We start from the raw sequence: 16,622 nt of genomic DNA, 5'->3' as shown, positions 1-16,622 counted from the left end.
AAATGATTGGTGTTAAAATATTTTTCTTTAAAATGCAGTTGTGTCAAAGTAATAATTAAATAATATTCAAGTAAAATATACCCCCAAATTGTACTTCAGCGCATAAATAAATGTACTTCATTACTGTCCACCACTTCATATCATACTGCAACGTTTTATATTTTCATGACATACTATGAGTTTATGATGTTTTAAGGGAACACTGTACAATGACTTTTTAAAAATCTTTCATGACATACTACTCTGACCTTTTCATCTATCTGATGACATACTATGTTGTGAAATCCTGTTAACATTTAGTACAACATTCTATACAGACCTTTCATGACATGGTACGTAATCCTGCTACTTTTAAAATATTTTTTACAGTCTTTTAGACTACATACTACACTGTGACCATTTGTGGCATAGGTTACTATGCTACAACTATGTTATGTTATTTTTTGGCAAATTATACTATGACCTTTCATGATGTTAGTACATGTAGTGAAATTCATTGATATGTCGGTCTATGGAGTTATTACAAAGACTGCTCAGTTGTGCTTTAAGTAAACTAAACAGATCCTACAATCAGTGTATAGTAAATATAAGTTAAAGTGGGTTTTGCTGTCGATGATGTAACCAACTAGAACTGGAAGTGGTGATGAGGATTTATAATAAATGGAAAGGGTCTTAAAAAGGACTGTTAAATCAAGCTTCAGCATTCCTGAGGGAAGTAAAAAAAAAAGTAAAAAACTTTTCACTCTTCTTACTGGACAGCAAGTCTAAACATCAATCTTGTTTTGATATTTTATTAAGAACATTGAATGAAAACAACACTTGAGTAAGTGCATTAAGGTGCCACAAGAAGTTAGGTAAAAAATATTGTTATAGTTATTATAGTATGATTTCAAAAAGCAATCTTAAGTGAGTCAACATTCAATTTAATTTACAGGAAAGAGACAAAAAGTACTTTTAAAATAAAATCTCCTGGAAGATGTTGGCTACCTAAAAATTCTAGATATTACAATGCATAAAACTGTATAAACAAAAATAAAAAATAATTATGAATCCAATTTACAAAGGCACATCCTTTAGACAGACACCCTGATGAAGTGTTAGCTTAAATAAAATAAAACCATACAGGATACAGCACGTTAAAAAGAAAGAAAAAAAAGATGACAGGTCAGCTGACTGAATATTTTGGTGGAGCTGATGCTAATTTAAAAAAATTGCTCCATGGTGAGCATCATGAAGCTGTGTCTTTGGTACTCCACCAGATGTTTTAACACTTGCTGGGAGCAAACACTGCAGAAAAAAAGCGGAAAATAATAAAAGTTAACAACATTTTGGTGTTATTTCACATTCTAGCCAAAAAACAAGACATATACGTGTTTCTCGCAATCAGGGACGTAATCAAGAAAACAAAAAAACGGGAGTAGTTGAGGATATTTAGAAATCTGCAAAGATCATTTACTATTCCCCTAATGTGGTGTTTAGATTTGTTTTCTGATGGGGGTCAAGTTTCAAGGACTGAAACCCAGAAAAGAAAGGCAGTGACATCAGAAGGTATACTCACTCCTCTCCCTCAAGCCTTGACCGAAGCTATGCACAAGTCTGATGAGGGCCCAGAATAAAACCACTTTAATCACCAGTGAAACCAAAGCTCCGGTCACAGTGGCAGCCTCCAAGGTGTATGAGCTGTCCTGGAACCATTTTATTACCATCTGTAATCAAAGCAAACCATTATTTTACCGCACTACACAAATGACATGCATACAACGTCATATACATATACAACGTTGACCAAGAAAAATGCTGATATTGCCCCTCATGCCCCCTTCCTGCGTAAGCAGAGCAAAATCAAATCTACAACTTCTAACTGCAAGGTCTACATCAAGCTAAATGGCAAGACACCAGGAGGGGAGAAGGTACTGGTTATCAAGAATCTTGCCGACTTGGACAAGTTTGAATAAGTATCCAGTGAAACAATCGGCACACACATTTAAAGGCTCAGTCAATAATAATAACAGCATCATGAATTTAATTTTTGATAGGCGTAAGGTACGTATCTGTGTATAATACCCTATAATTGAACAGAATGAAAGTCAAATTTTGAAAAGATATGACCTCACAAAACATAGTGCACGGGATTACGAATATTATGTTGATCCAGAAAGCCATGTGTTTAATTGTATCGATGATACTTGCAATTATTGGTGGACTGGACTGGGGTATATGTTAATGATGTGAATATGGCATATGATACCTTTTTGAAGTCTTATAGAGCACTTCATGACAAGAACTGTCCCATATATCTGAGCAAGAGGAAATGTAAATATTGTAAAAAGCCTTGGATGACAATGGGATTGCAAAAGGCAGGCAGGAAGAAAAACAAACTACATAGAGATTATGTAGAATATCAAACCAAGATTAATGAAATGAAATATAAGATGTACAAAAATAAGTATGAAACAATAATGAGACAAGCTAAAAAAAGATCATTACAATGGAAGATTGAAAGAAAATAAAGGCAATGTGAGAGACACATGGACGATTTTGAATAATGTTATGAAATCTAACTTCCAGTCAACAAATTTTCCAGATTTTTTTGTTAAGGATGATGAGGTTATACAAAATACAACTGAGATGGTTAATGTGTTTACTTCCCTCTTTGTAAACACTGGAGCTAATCTTGCAATCATCAATTCCATTGATCTACAAAGGTAGTAATCATTTCAAGAGAAGACAATGGAGAAGAAATTTTGCAGTCAATGTTTCTTGGAGAAATAAGTGAGGATGAAATTTTTGCTATGGTTAAGAAAAGTAAGAGTGAAACATCAGCTGATTGTGATGGCATTGATGCGATTATAGTCAAGAAGACCATTGACTGCATAATTAACTTATAGCTGTTATCTGTCATTAGTCCCCAGCTGTATTACGAACTTACTGAGCCTTTTTTTAAAAACGAAGCTACATATTTGTGAGATACAGACATAAACGAACCAAGGAAAAACCCATTGGCAGCTTACCGTGTAAATCAAATAAACAAAGAAGGCTAGTTGAGGAAGGTTCTGCACCATGAAGACCCAAACTAAGACCTTGGCTTCCTTTAAAACCTTAAAAAAAACACAAGTAGTTACAATGACTGAGTGCTTTTCAACTTTAACATGTGGGCTCCTTTAGAGTGCATCCTGTATGATATTGTCTTATTAGTATTTCATTTGGAGAGCAGTTTTAGTAGTGAAGACAATGGATGCAGGTCACTCACCGCAACTGCCCCCACAGCGGCCGTCAGGCATGCCCACACCACTCCAACGCCCAGGATGATGCTGTTGGGAACAGACATGGCTGTGTCTGATGTTGTCATCAGGATACAGAGACACAACTGAAACACACCAACAACACATCTTTAGTGAAGTACAAACTCATCTGAAGAGATGCCTGTATTTCAGTTATTTTTCTAAGATCACACAGAGGCATTTTTGTAAGCTTGTCATTTTCAACACTTGAGGAGAAACATGTTGAAGAAAAGGCACGTAGACCAGTTCCTCCAACAACACCAACACACCTGAATACACACGTTGGGTTTCCAACATGGGAGAGGACACCTGACTAAACCAGAAATATTTGCTCTCTTGGTGTTCTTATGAAAATTATTCTTTTATATATATGTGTGTGTGTGCATACATCTTTACATGGTGCTTCTTTGTTCAATCCTCTTGTATAATGACAATAAAGCCTACCCTGAACCCTGTGTAAAGCTGGCAGATGAAAAGCACCTCATGAGTGTAAAAAAATGTCAAAACAACATTATTATTTATTTGCAATGTGTAGACTGTCTGTCACATTTTTTTGTAAAGAGGAATGCAAATTAACCTGAGCCTGAAGGTCAAAGGTCACCATGGAGAAACACAAGTTGAGCAGGAAGTATTGCTCCTGAAGGCTCTCCAAGGCTCCGCCCACACGGAACGCCATCATGTTGGGCCGCTGGATGAGCAGCGTCGTGCAGAAGACGTGGATCACACCCAGACACATGATGCACACAAAACGAACCTGTGACACAAACAAACCACTAAAAAAATCTCTAGTATTGAGGTCTGGCTTTGAGGAGAGCATAGAAAGGGTTTACTTTCAGTTAAGTGTAAATTGTAAGGTATAGTGTTTGGGAAGTACTGAGCATATGAGTGAATAACTGAGACAATACTGCAGAAGTTGTGTGAGGGTTTGTAAACAGATGTCTTGATAGATTTTTGTTGAAGTTAAACGTGGTTTCCTATCAATCAATAAATCAATATGTTTGACCTTTTTTGTGGAGGCATAACTAGAATAACCACCCTGCAATAGCCACCGTTGAACTTTGACCACCAAATTCTTATCAGTTTATTCTGCAGTTAAAGTGGATGTTTGTGCGAAATTTGAAAAAATTCCCTCTATGTGTTGAGATGTGAGATATTGAGTTCATGGGACTAAGGATGCAATGTCACATTGAACTTGACCTTTGACATATGACCACCACAATTTAAGCAGTTCACTGTTGAGTCCTAGTCCCACAAAAAACAAGGTCTTCTTCCCAAATTCAAGGTAGCGTGATTCATTGATACACAAATGGCCGTTCTGTGGGTGAAGTATTCTGATATGAAAATGGTCAGAGGCTGCTAGAAAACATCCCCAAATCAGGTCATGGTCATTTTTATACGCTATTATTTTTTTTTTTAAGAATGCAAATATATATATTGTTGTTGTTTTTACTGGTATGTTGTGGATGGGGTGGTGTGTTGCAATGTGGAGTGATGTGGATGTGTGTCACACTCTCTAGATGTAATCAGCTATCTTGAGTCCAAGACTTTGTCATCCCTGACCATGCCTTATAAATAAACTATTTACTAAAGAGCTAACAACCGAAAATTTAAATATGTTAGGGCTTGACATTTTTTTTAACTAGAAGAGTCACAGCTGCAAATGATGGTGTTTTCTTCTTCTGAATGAGGCAAATTCAGTTTTTCACAAATTGCAATCAGTTCACTTTCACCATATCGAAGCAAATGATAAAATGATTCAGCATCAGAAAGAGCTATGACATCAGCCAGAGATACAAAGGTTAACACAATTCGATGTGGCCGCTACATAAAACAACAGTGACATCAAGTGGTGGATTCACGACTCCTGTCACCAAGATGAAAGCAATGACGATCTGCTGTCATTTATAAACACTGTCCTCATACTGTCCAGAGAGAAGCTCTGAGTTGATCAAAATGTTGATCAGTTCACCTGGGTCATCTGCCATCACTCATTTTCTATCTATCTATCTATCTATCTATCTATCTATCTATCTATCTATCTATCTATCTATCTATCCATCCATCTATATATGACAGTAATAAAGCTTTACTAGCAGTAGTGAGGGTTTTTTGTAATTTTTTCCCTGGGTTTTGCCTGTCAGGCAACAGGAACAAGCTGTTGGAGCTGTATGCAGCTTTACAGGAAGACCACAGACACTATTCAGGGCTGACAATAATCTTAAAAATACATCTTCTCTGCATATTCCACAAAAATAAAACCAAATTAAATCCTGTTTTTATTTGCACTTAATATTTCCTAAAAGACACAAGACCCCTTCAACATCATACAGTTTTGGCAATTCACATACATCTGAAATATTTTTATGCAACAAATTATAAGACGTGCCTGAATGATATAAATGTAAACACATGCTGGGAATAACATTCAGTTTTTTGTTGGTCAAAGAACATTTCAACTCCATTGTGTCTACCCACTTCTAACACCAAAACGACACCCTTGTTCAGTTTAATAACCCCCATCCCTTATCAGTCTACAGCACCACATCACAAAACCTGCTGCAGTTTGGTTTAGGCTACATGGCTTGTGCACCGATCAGGGTCTGGAGCTTAAAACACCAGTCAATTTTGTTGGCAACCGCTTACAACTGCTACTTAAAAACAACATTAAAACAAAACACTGATTCATCTTGGTGTCCCACTATCCTCCCATTACATATATCAACTTTTCCAAATCCAGACGGAAAGTTCAACTTTGGGAAAAAAAACCCCTTATTATCATGTTTTAAACATGATCTTTTTGCTGATCTTTACATTGGAAGAAGTTCGTATATACATTTAGATTTTTATTTTAAGGAATGTGAGGACTAATTGGAGTTTTACTTTTTATGATTTAAAGATTTATATTTTCCCTTTTTCTAATGTAATTCTACATGTTACGTCTTAGTAACTGTCTTGTTTTTAACTTTTTTGGGCCACCCTAGAAACATATGTTCTCACTTTAACGCGTTATCTCTTTTTTTTTGTAAACCCTTAAGTAAAATCAGTACATCCATCAAATGATAAGAAACTACTAAATGAAAACATTTCAGTCTTTGAGGAACATTCAGAAACTTTTAGCGTGAGCTAATGATTATTCATTAGTAACACTCCCCATGCAGTGTGTTGTCAGAGAAAGGGTGACCTACCAGCAGCTCCTGCTTGCCCTTTGACCCCTGCACGGAGAAGTTGACCACCGATCGAACCATCACCACCAACACACTGAGCACAAATACCACCAGCTCCTGTCTGTTTTCCTGCAACACGCCCCGACTGATGTAGTAGATGCAGAACACTGGAGGGGACAGATCACACAATGCTCACACACAACACGATTCACCACATCACAATAATGTAGGCTTCATATAGCTACACTTTCACATTTGCGCGTACATTTTTATGATCTACTAATTTCTGACTGTAAATCCCTTATAATACACTGTTCATACATAGTTTCTGTTCATTATGGATTTGATACTGTATCCTGGAAACTGGAACCATTACCTATATTCTTATGTTGCATCAGAGGGGCTGCAGACACTTATTAACTACTGTTTAATCATGATGATCTTTTCTATTAATCATTTATTGTATACAAATGTCAATTAAATTTTTTTATATATATATATATATATATATATATATATATATATATAGTGCTGGGCCGTTAACGGCGTTAACGTGCTGCGTTAACGCGGGATTCTTATCGCGCGATAAGGAAATTATCGCGCGATAAACTATTCACTAAATTGGGTCTATACAGTGAGCAAGGCACCAATTTCACTTGTTGTTTAAGCGCGGATGTATACCTGGTCGAATTACGCGGAGGGGGCGTGAACAAGGCGGAAGCTGGTCTGCCTGAGTGACTGGTGGAAAAAGTGAAGCAGATTGGCTCAAGCCGTGTCACAAAGCTGCTGACTGTTAATGGTCTTCATGACCTCTAATGTAGGCCCACAGTTCAATTAGGGTCATGTTATCAGAGGCTGCGCCCTCTGCTGTTCATTTCAGTTAGCAGGAAAAAGCTTTTTCCACATGGAGACAGAACCTGTTCCTAAATGTCTGTGTTTAACAAAATAAAAAAAAGTTAAACACCAAAGTAAATCTTATGGAACATTATTTTTCTTTACCAAATATTATAGTAGAACAGCTTTCTCAAGCAGTTTGTGATGCATTTTCATCATTTAGATAGATAGATATTATTTTGAATGTCTTTGGCAAAATTCAAATCTATAATTTTAATCTAGATTAATCTAGATTAACTACAGGATTGCAGTAGATTAATCTAGATTAAAAAAATTAATCTATGCCCAGCACTAATATATATATATATATATATATATATATATATATATATATATATATATATATATATATATGCAATATATATTTATATATATATATATATATATAAAAAGCTTCCAAATGCCAACAATTTATTTAAAGGTTTCTCAGTCTAATCAGCAGCTGAAAAATATTAACGTCAAACAATCAAACAATTCATAAAGCTGATACTCTGCTTTCTCGTCCAGTGTATGCTGGGGCAGGCTTTAGCCCTTCAGGATAAATAGGTAGAGAGAATGGCTCATTGACAAAGTCGTCTTGCTTTGAATCAATTACTTAACTACATTGCTTTGCAGTTAAACTGTTCTGTAAAATTACTTTAAAACAATAAATAGCTATGGAAGGTGGTGGGACAGGCATCTAAGATGTGATGGAGACTTATCAAAATATAACTGATGTATCCTGAGTCTTGAGTGATGAGAAAAAGATTGTAAGTCTTTAGTGAAAATGATTCCACACACTACTGCTCTTTTTTTAAAAAAAAAATAATAATAATAATAATCAGGATGTGTCATTTACATATAACTTATTGTCATTTCTGTACTGACTGAGGAAGAACCCAGTTTGGTTTGTCGACTTCATATGAACACCACTAATGTGGAAGACGAGAGCATTAATACAATTAAGCAGTTTCCTTGCTTCACTGCGCCTAACATGACCCAGTGACCCTTACTGGTATCATAAAGTATGTTATCTCTGTTAACTCTGTGTTTTACAGTCCAAATCTGAGCATGCTCACATTAAAAATGGGGAGTTGTTGAGAGGACTTTAAGGCACAATTCACACCCAAATAACTATAACTATAATAACTAATAAATACATACTTTTCCTATTAGCTGTAGTGCTGGGTGTTGGGAAGATGTCTGCCTTCTCTTGAATATAGAGGAACTAGGAAAATACATTTGAAAAACTTAACAGCAAAGTCTCTTTCCAGAGTAAATGCCCGCTTCTGTCTGTGCAGTGATATGGCTGGCGGGTGTAAGTTGAAGAAAAAAAAAAGGTGTCTACATGAAACTGCTCACAACAGGGTCTGTGGATTATCTTGAGTAACCTGGTTATGAATTTTCGGAAGAGGCACTGCTATTGAGTTGTTGGATTTGAAAATCTAGCATCCACTCGATAGATTACCATTGGTTTTTTTGGCTTGTGAGTGAAGTAAATCTAGCAGCCACTTGTGCATTTTAGCAGGATTTGGCTGGTGGCTGGTGCTAATTTCCGACCCTGTCTAACTGTGAGTAGTTTTCAGTTTTCTACTGTATGAAGGGAACTAAGATATTCCTACAATCAATGCTTATCTCCCACATCACCTACTGTCTGATAATCTGGTCCAAACACACACATAACAGCCTTAAAACCACTGGAATCATTGTACTCACAAGCACTTTGGCATTTTTGGTATGTGTTTAAATGAAGTGAAGATGTCTTTGTTCAGAGCGTATTGTACACCACTTTATACTGCCCACTTGTGGGCAGTACAAAAAGATAACTTTACAGAGAGTGCAGGTGGTTTATAATAACGCCATGAGAGCATTACTCCAGAGACCTAGGTCGTGTGGTGCCAGTGACATGTTTGTGTCTGCAGGAGTTAATACCCTCCAAGCCGTTTTAAAGAACCTCGTGTAAATTTATCTGCCGCCTTGGTGGCTCTGAGAATGAAATAATAGTAGCTCTATCCGACATAAGGTACACACATCACGTCACCAGTCCCAGCTGTGGAGACACTGGTGTAGCTGTCTCTTTGTTGGCATTGATTTTTGCTTTATTTATTGTATGTGATGTTTTGTTTTTTGTTTTTTTTATATATATATATACCCTGACTCTGGAATAAAGGATTGATTGATTAAAACTGAAGCTATTTAGTTTTCACCACTGCCATATTCTAAAGTAATATAACCTGATCAGTGGGAAAAAAACTCCTGAAACACAAAAATGTCTGCCCTTTTTATAAGATTATGTATGTTTTCCTCCTCCTCTGTCCAATATTATCACTTTTACATCTACCGTGAACAGAGTGACAAGAGGTGCAGCTGGCGGGGGACGGCACAGTCCCCACTCAGGAAAACTTTTTTTTCCTTTGGATCAATGGATCAATGGAGCACAATCAATTAGGGAGTCTCCATGATATCATTCAATTGACATTTTATAAACGAAACAGTTAATCGAGAAAATAATTGGCACATTAATCAATAAGGACAATAATCTTGAGTTGTTACGCTAATTTCATTGAGACAGTCTAGCATAGTATAGGTTTGTCTGTAGCATGATGAAAGTGATAGAGCAGCAAATCCATCACTAACAAAAAGTAAAATGTTGCAGAAGGAGATCAATACACACACACACACACTTTTGGAAAGGATAACGCTCCAACAGACAGTTTGTAGAAAATGAGGCAGTAAAGCCATCTGGAGGGAAGTGCAAGGTTAGAGCCATTGCAGTCAGTCAGGTTTCATCACATGATTACATCAGAAAAACTTCTGCTTTTTGCAAAAAGCGCAGCTGTCAGTTAAACAGGCGGGGTGTGGAAACAACATGGGTTTTTTTTCTTTCCTTTTAATGGAGTAATTGTACTCACATATTCCAACCAACTGAATGAGGGACACAGTGAAGTTGTCCTCATCAGACACATCCGTGTCCATGTGCTGCTTGTAGATGCTGTACAGGGTGAGGCCGAGCAGCGCCAGCAGAGACGCTATGGTGAAGCAGAAGTAGAGCTTGAGCAGACATGATAGCTCTGACCAGGACTTTATCTGCAAGAGGGTGGAGAGAGAGGAGGCAAAGAACAACCTGTGATAACGACAAGATTTTTGTTGGAACTTGTGTCTGCAAATCCAATTTCACAAGCATGAAAACAAACACAGTAGAAGAAGTGATATTTCTGGGACTTTCTTTCTTGAAAATAGTTTTTAAATAGTTTGAAATTGATTTGAGTATAAAGCTTATCACCATGCCCACATGATTTGTTTCAGATTTTATACTGTGCAAGTAAAACTGAACTTTACTTCTAAACTACTTATGTTTTAGATTTGTCTCTGCTGCAGCGGCTCACCGGTCCACACGGTGTCGGGATCAGTTCCTGGTGTCTCGGCCTCAGGTTTGGAGACGGAAGGTCTGAGCCCTCCTGTGGTTGCCCAGAAATATGGTTGCCCAACAAAGGACTGCAGTGTTTAAAAAAAAATAAATACAAAATTGTACACAAGCAAAATTTTAACTACTTTACTTTGCATTACATACAGGACAGAGATCCCCAAGTTATCTTTTGTAACTGTGATAAACAGATATGGACAGAATATTGGACCAAAGTATATTAAGAATGTTTGTGGATTTAATGTTATGTGTTAACTTTTTATTAATTTATTCTTTTTTTGTCAAGGATGATGCAAAGGACAGAACACAAGCAACAAGAGCAGAATATAAACAAAGGGAAGAGGTATATATGTCTGTATGTAGTATACAAATGGTCCAGTCTGGGCAATAGCAATAGAATAGGTCTTTTTTACAGCAGACATTTTGAGTTATAGAAGGAAAAGTATAGGTGTCAATAATATAATAATAATAATATTCAATGCTCTACTTTTTTAATACATTTTATTTATGCAATTTTCAATGAAACAAAAACAAGTAAATACAACGGACAGAATACCAAAAAAACAACAACACAAACAACACACACTGGCAGCACTCAGTCAGACCAAAGAAAATAAAATGTATATGTACACATGTCAAATCTATGATGCAATCACCCAGAGAGACAATTCCTAAATTGGGGGTCAGAAATGAAGTCCAAGAGACCAGTACACCAAAGGGGATCAAGGCGGGGCCCGTGCAAGCTAGGATAGCAAAGTTCCAGGGTGAGAATATAAAAAAACACTACAGCACAACTGAGCAGGACAATCAATTCATAGATTGTGATCTCTCCATCCTGATATGTTCTATGAAAGGACCCCAAATCTTATTAAACTTGGCGTGAGAGTCTGACAGAGTGTACCAAATCTGCTCAAGATGAAGACAAGAAACCATGTCATTAAGCCCCTTTTTGAAGCAGGGAGGAGATATTGACTTCCACTCTCTTGTTGTAAAGGGGAGGGGAGAGCCTGTGAATCGTTGGAACAGCCTAATATCACCAAAAGACTGTCAGGAACCAACTGCCTGTTACATATGACGCTGGACAGGTGAAAGATGTCAACCCAAAAGTTTGTGAGCTTCGGACAGGAGCAGAAAAGATGCCCCAGAGTCCCGTCAGCTGACTTTGAAAATTCTGTTCAGTTTGGTCTTGGAGAAGTGCTTCAGGTGAACGACTTTAAACTGAATGAGCTGAAGTCTTAAAACAAAGTTCCTGATATACAGATAATGAAAAAACTGACAATATGGAAGATCACATTTTGCCTGAAGCTGAGTAAAAGATGCAAAATGGTTACCAACATAGAGGCCCTTGATAGTTGATAAACCCCTATCTGATCAGCACTTAAAAATGGCATCCCTCAAACCTGGCTTAAAACACGGGTTCTGGCATATAGGGGCGTAAATGGACGGTTCTGGGAGACTCAGTACAACCTTGATTTGCCTTAAAATTTTAATTGAGTTACATAAAATAAAGCCATTTCTTAGCAATTTGAAACGTATATCAGGCTTAGAAAATACAATGACTGACAAGGAGGCTCCAGTAAGTGAAACAGCATCACAAGATTCAATCTCAGGCCATCTCGGACAGTTCCCACCCTCCTCTCTGCCCCAAGTCAAAGTTTGAGTCCTTAAAAGCTCTATTTAATTAAAAAGTCCAGTAGACCATGACAGTGTGACAGTGGTCATTCATTTCATTAATTACACTTGTGCTTTCCCTCCTGTGGCATGTCGAAGTAGCTTCTAACAAAAAACCCAGTGTGTTCAGTCATCACAGGCCAAATGTTTAAAGACACGACATTGACGGCTGAGTCAAAAGGAAACCTGAAACTGATCCTGCTGTGAAACCAGGACAGAGGGAAGGTAGATCTACACAAGAGTCCGCTTTCCCCGTAACGATATGTTTAAGCATGTGAATAATACGTAAGGACGGACACGTAACTGATTGTATGGCATGGTGAGTTGTAAGGACAGGAAATTTGGGAACATGTCAGTTACTTGACATGTTGTTCAATGTCTAAATATTAAAGATCTTTCAAAATAAGTAAAATAAGTTTTGAAATTAATATTTACTGTTATTGTTATTTACTTAAATTAAGTACATTTACCATAACTGTGTTGCAGGACCAAATTAAAAAAAATTACAAAAATGAATTAAATGGTCAAACACATATAACAAGTTTGAAAGTTCAGTTTAAAAGTTTCAGGGAAACTAAATATGTATAGACTTGTAATGGTTATATCTATTAAATAACGTAAACATCAAGATTTTAAAAATATATATTTTTTTGTATGTCATTGAAATCATATGCTGATTTATTTTTTCTCTTTCTTGTGTATTAAAACCAACTTGTGTATTTTGGTATATTTAGTATAAATGTTTCCATTTAAATTACAATTGTCTTAATCCACTAATGCAACATTTCTGTATCAGTCCTTAAATACAATGTTTTAGAGGTTTTATTCCTCTAAACCTCACATTTTTCGTTGTTGTTTTTTTTTCTCAACAGAAGAAAAAAGAACCACAGACAGTACATTTAGACTGACAGCCTGCGAGAGGAACCTCCTCTGACAGTTTTGCGTTTGTTTCCGGTTGCTTTATAAAATCTTTTTTATTGCCGTCACGAGTTCTCAGTGCTAGCTTGCATGGTGACATGTAGCAAGCACACAGCTGACCTGAGTTTAACACGGCGCAAACGACAGAATAGCACAAAACAATGCAACAAATCCGTCTGCAAACTCTACTGACCTTATCTCGTCCATTTCCACGCGGAGCAGCCTGTCGGACCCGGAGCTTACATTCCTGCGACTTTTTCCTGCCTGTCCGCCTCTGGCGGACACAACTTCAGTTTCACATTTGACAAAATGTAAACAGGAACAAGAGCCTGCTGTGCCGGCTGTGTGCGGAGCTCTGTGGCTGCTGCGTTACATTTCTTCTTCATCGTCTTGTCAGTTTGGCTGTTCGGAAACGCTGCTGCCCCCTAGAAAACAATAGCGGGGCTTTCATTCATTCATTCAGTCAGAAAATTGTTACTTAATTCCTCATAACAATTATCATTCTTTGTATGTTTCTCAAGCAAATTATTCACTCTTTGTTACACCGCTGTTTAGTTTTCATCGCTTTTTGTGTGTAAACATGACACTGGGGAAAATGATTGTTGTTAAAGTAGAGCCTTTACTGCCCTCCATCGGTCACAGTTCGGAACTGCAGCTCCACAGCATTAAGTGTCAAAAACTGGTATTATTTATAATCAATTCGGACAAACGCTAACAATACCTGTACACTATGGGATGCCATCATTTTAATCAATATTAAATAAATGGGGCAAACAAAAACAGGCAGAAATAAATCAAATCCTTTATTCATTCATTCATTTATTCAATATTGGCTAAACTTGGAATAAAATAAATCAATAAAAATGAGGAGGAATATTTATAAATATGAATGTGAAATAAATAGATAAGATAAGATATAGATAATAAACAAATATGAAAGGGAAATGAGGTCTCCTAAATTAACCACTCACCCATTATATAAAACGTGGCAAATACTGTGTTATTTAGCTTTTTAATCCAGGTTACCTAACTTTCCATACACATAAGCAAACAAATTTGGACTCAGCATCAAGACTGATTATGTGAATAGTGTGCCCCAAGTCCTAAAACTCAGAAATGAGTTTGCATTTCTGCACTTCAATTAAAAACAACAACAGAGGTCACTCACTGGACTTGAACCAACAAAACCAGATATATAGGGTGTACATTGTAACCATTCAGCCACCAAGAGACTCTGTGATCTCGGATTCATTATATCTAGAGTTTGAAGGGTTTGAAAAGCCCTCACAGTCGTTTTTTCTGACTTTAAATTAAATCTAATCCCACCTTTTATTATCCCTTTTTTTTTAAAATTAATTATCTGTGTGGTTTATAAGGGTGTAAATCACTGGTTACATCACGATACCATATTATATTGATAGTTAGGAAAATGTTACGATATTTGCCGGTATTACACAGTCTATCATGATGCGATTTTTCATTTGATTGATTTAGGGGCCTGCGATCGATATAGGCCGATATTATCCGTTAATTTAATTTGAAAAGAAAAGATAAAAACAACATGTACATAACTGGAAATAATTAAAACTGGTTCATTCTGTTTGAAAACGCTTCCTGGAAAAAATGTTCTTTTTTTTGTTTTGGTTTTCTTTTAATTCAACCATGATCTTTTTTCTTAAATCTTCAGGGCTAACTAACTTGAAGAGAAACTTCTCCCACCATCTTCAAAACGTGTTAGACCCACTACAGGCCTCTAGCATGAGAAATGACAGTATAGGGGGTAAAATATAGACAATACTTTAGTGACAATAATTAAGTTGTACAATTCATATTTTCCCATTTTACTATCCTCAGGATTTACCCAGGCTATGACTACATAAGGCAGGGGGCAAAACCTCACTTCACACCAGTGTTCACAATAATATGCTGGCAGTCTTTCCAAAGTTTCCACCCTTGATTGCTTTTACTGCAAGCTATGAGCCACAGCACACCTTGGCCTGCCCTGACTACCCAACTGGGGTTTACCCTGAGTAAAGGATTAGTGGAAAGAAGCGGAGAGATAACACAAGGTAAATTAATAGGATAAAATTAAAAAAGAAAGAAAAGTAGTCCCTTCCAAAGGCAACACCCATTTTTTATTTATTTTTTTTTTTGAGGGGGGGGGCAGCTTGCCTGAACCAACATTGCAGCCTCTGTTACTCCTACAGGTGTATGTATAACAAAACGTCACTAGGCGGTGCCCTTCCCCTCTTCTGGGTGCCACCTGCCACACATGGATTAACAAGACTTTTTCACTAATGTATAAAAAAATAACAACTTTCAAGAATAGTAGACAAAACTACTGTCTTTTGTAGGTCACATTTCCCCATACACACAACATGCTAATGTTATTAGCATAGCCCTATGGCATTTTACATTGCAGAAATTAGCTTAGCAGCTAGCTAACTTTTCCTCTACTCATAAATTACCAATTTACTAACCAATTCACAATTATTTATGCTTTGTCTTACTCACAGCTGTTTAAGTCCCTGCACCTCCCGACAGAACAGCACAGGTGCGTTTCAGTCTACATTCATGTTTTTCAGTCAACATTGTTGAAACAGAGCAGCTAACGTAACTTTAGCAAGAAGTCAGTGAAGTGGCCCGGCAGGTGTGTTTCCTCAGTATGACTTTTATTTACATATCACGTGCGCTCGGTTGACCGGCAGTTTCTCCAAAAAAAAAAACATTTCCACACCGATGATTTATTATGGAGTAAACAGCGTTATCCTCATCATCTTTCTCTCAGCTGCGCCATCACCTGCCGGACGCTGTGTGACGTAACACAGACTTTCAAAATAAGGGCGCGCCGGAAAGAGGATGATATGGATCGATTTTTACACTTTGCATCAATGTTATGTGATCATTGCTCATGTAATCGATATATCGATGCAGATCGATGGATCGTTTCACCATAGTGGTTTAAGGTTTTTTAAAAAGGATAACAACCCTTTAAGATGCACTAAATAATGTGACAGTTGCCTCAAAAGTCTCACTTTAATAAAAAAAATGTGGGTGGACAGAATGGGAAAAAAAACACATTTTTGAATTGTGATTTGAACCATTAACGTTCATGCAACAAAGCTACAGCTCTACCAACTGAGCTATCAGGACACAAAGTTACACTGAGTCTCACACAACAATGAGACATTCTCAGTTTGTCAGAGTGAGTGAACGAGAGAGAACCACCTAAAGAAATGCTACAACATCTTCATGAACACCAGAGCGGCTTTCAGTCTGCAAGACACTTTG

At 37.0% G+C, this 16,622-nt stretch overlaps 1 protein-coding gene across 1 annotated transcript; it reads right to left on the bottom strand.

The window, feature by feature from the left end:
* Positions 1 to 775: 775 nt before the first annotated feature.
* Positions 776 to 16,066, bottom strand: LOC121946578. The gene is made up of 10 exons (XM_042491207.1): positions 15,846 to 16,066; positions 13,525 to 13,756; positions 10,705 to 10,813; positions 10,231 to 10,405; positions 6,467 to 6,612; positions 3,859 to 4,035; positions 3,251 to 3,367; positions 3,012 to 3,098; positions 1,559 to 1,706; positions 776 to 1,287 (listed from the first exon to the last, which is right to left on the bottom strand). The coding sequence occupies exons 2-10, from the start codon at positions 13,536 to 13,538 to the stop codon at positions 1,265 to 1,267; spliced, it is 996 nt and encodes a 331-aa protein (XP_042347141.1). The 5' UTR covers positions 13,539 to 13,756; positions 15,846 to 16,066; the 3' UTR covers positions 776 to 1,264.
* Positions 16,067 to 16,622: the final 556 nt, after the last annotated feature.

Source organism: Plectropomus leopardus, chromosome 8 (assembly GCF_008729295.1).
Source record: "Plectropomus leopardus isolate mb chromosome 8, YSFRI_Pleo_2.0, whole genome shotgun sequence".
NCBI lineage: Eukaryota > Metazoa > Chordata > Actinopteri > Perciformes > Serranidae > Plectropomus > Plectropomus leopardus.
Note: the sequence above shows the minus strand (reverse complement) of the source record. Positions and strands in the feature narration are given on the sequence as shown.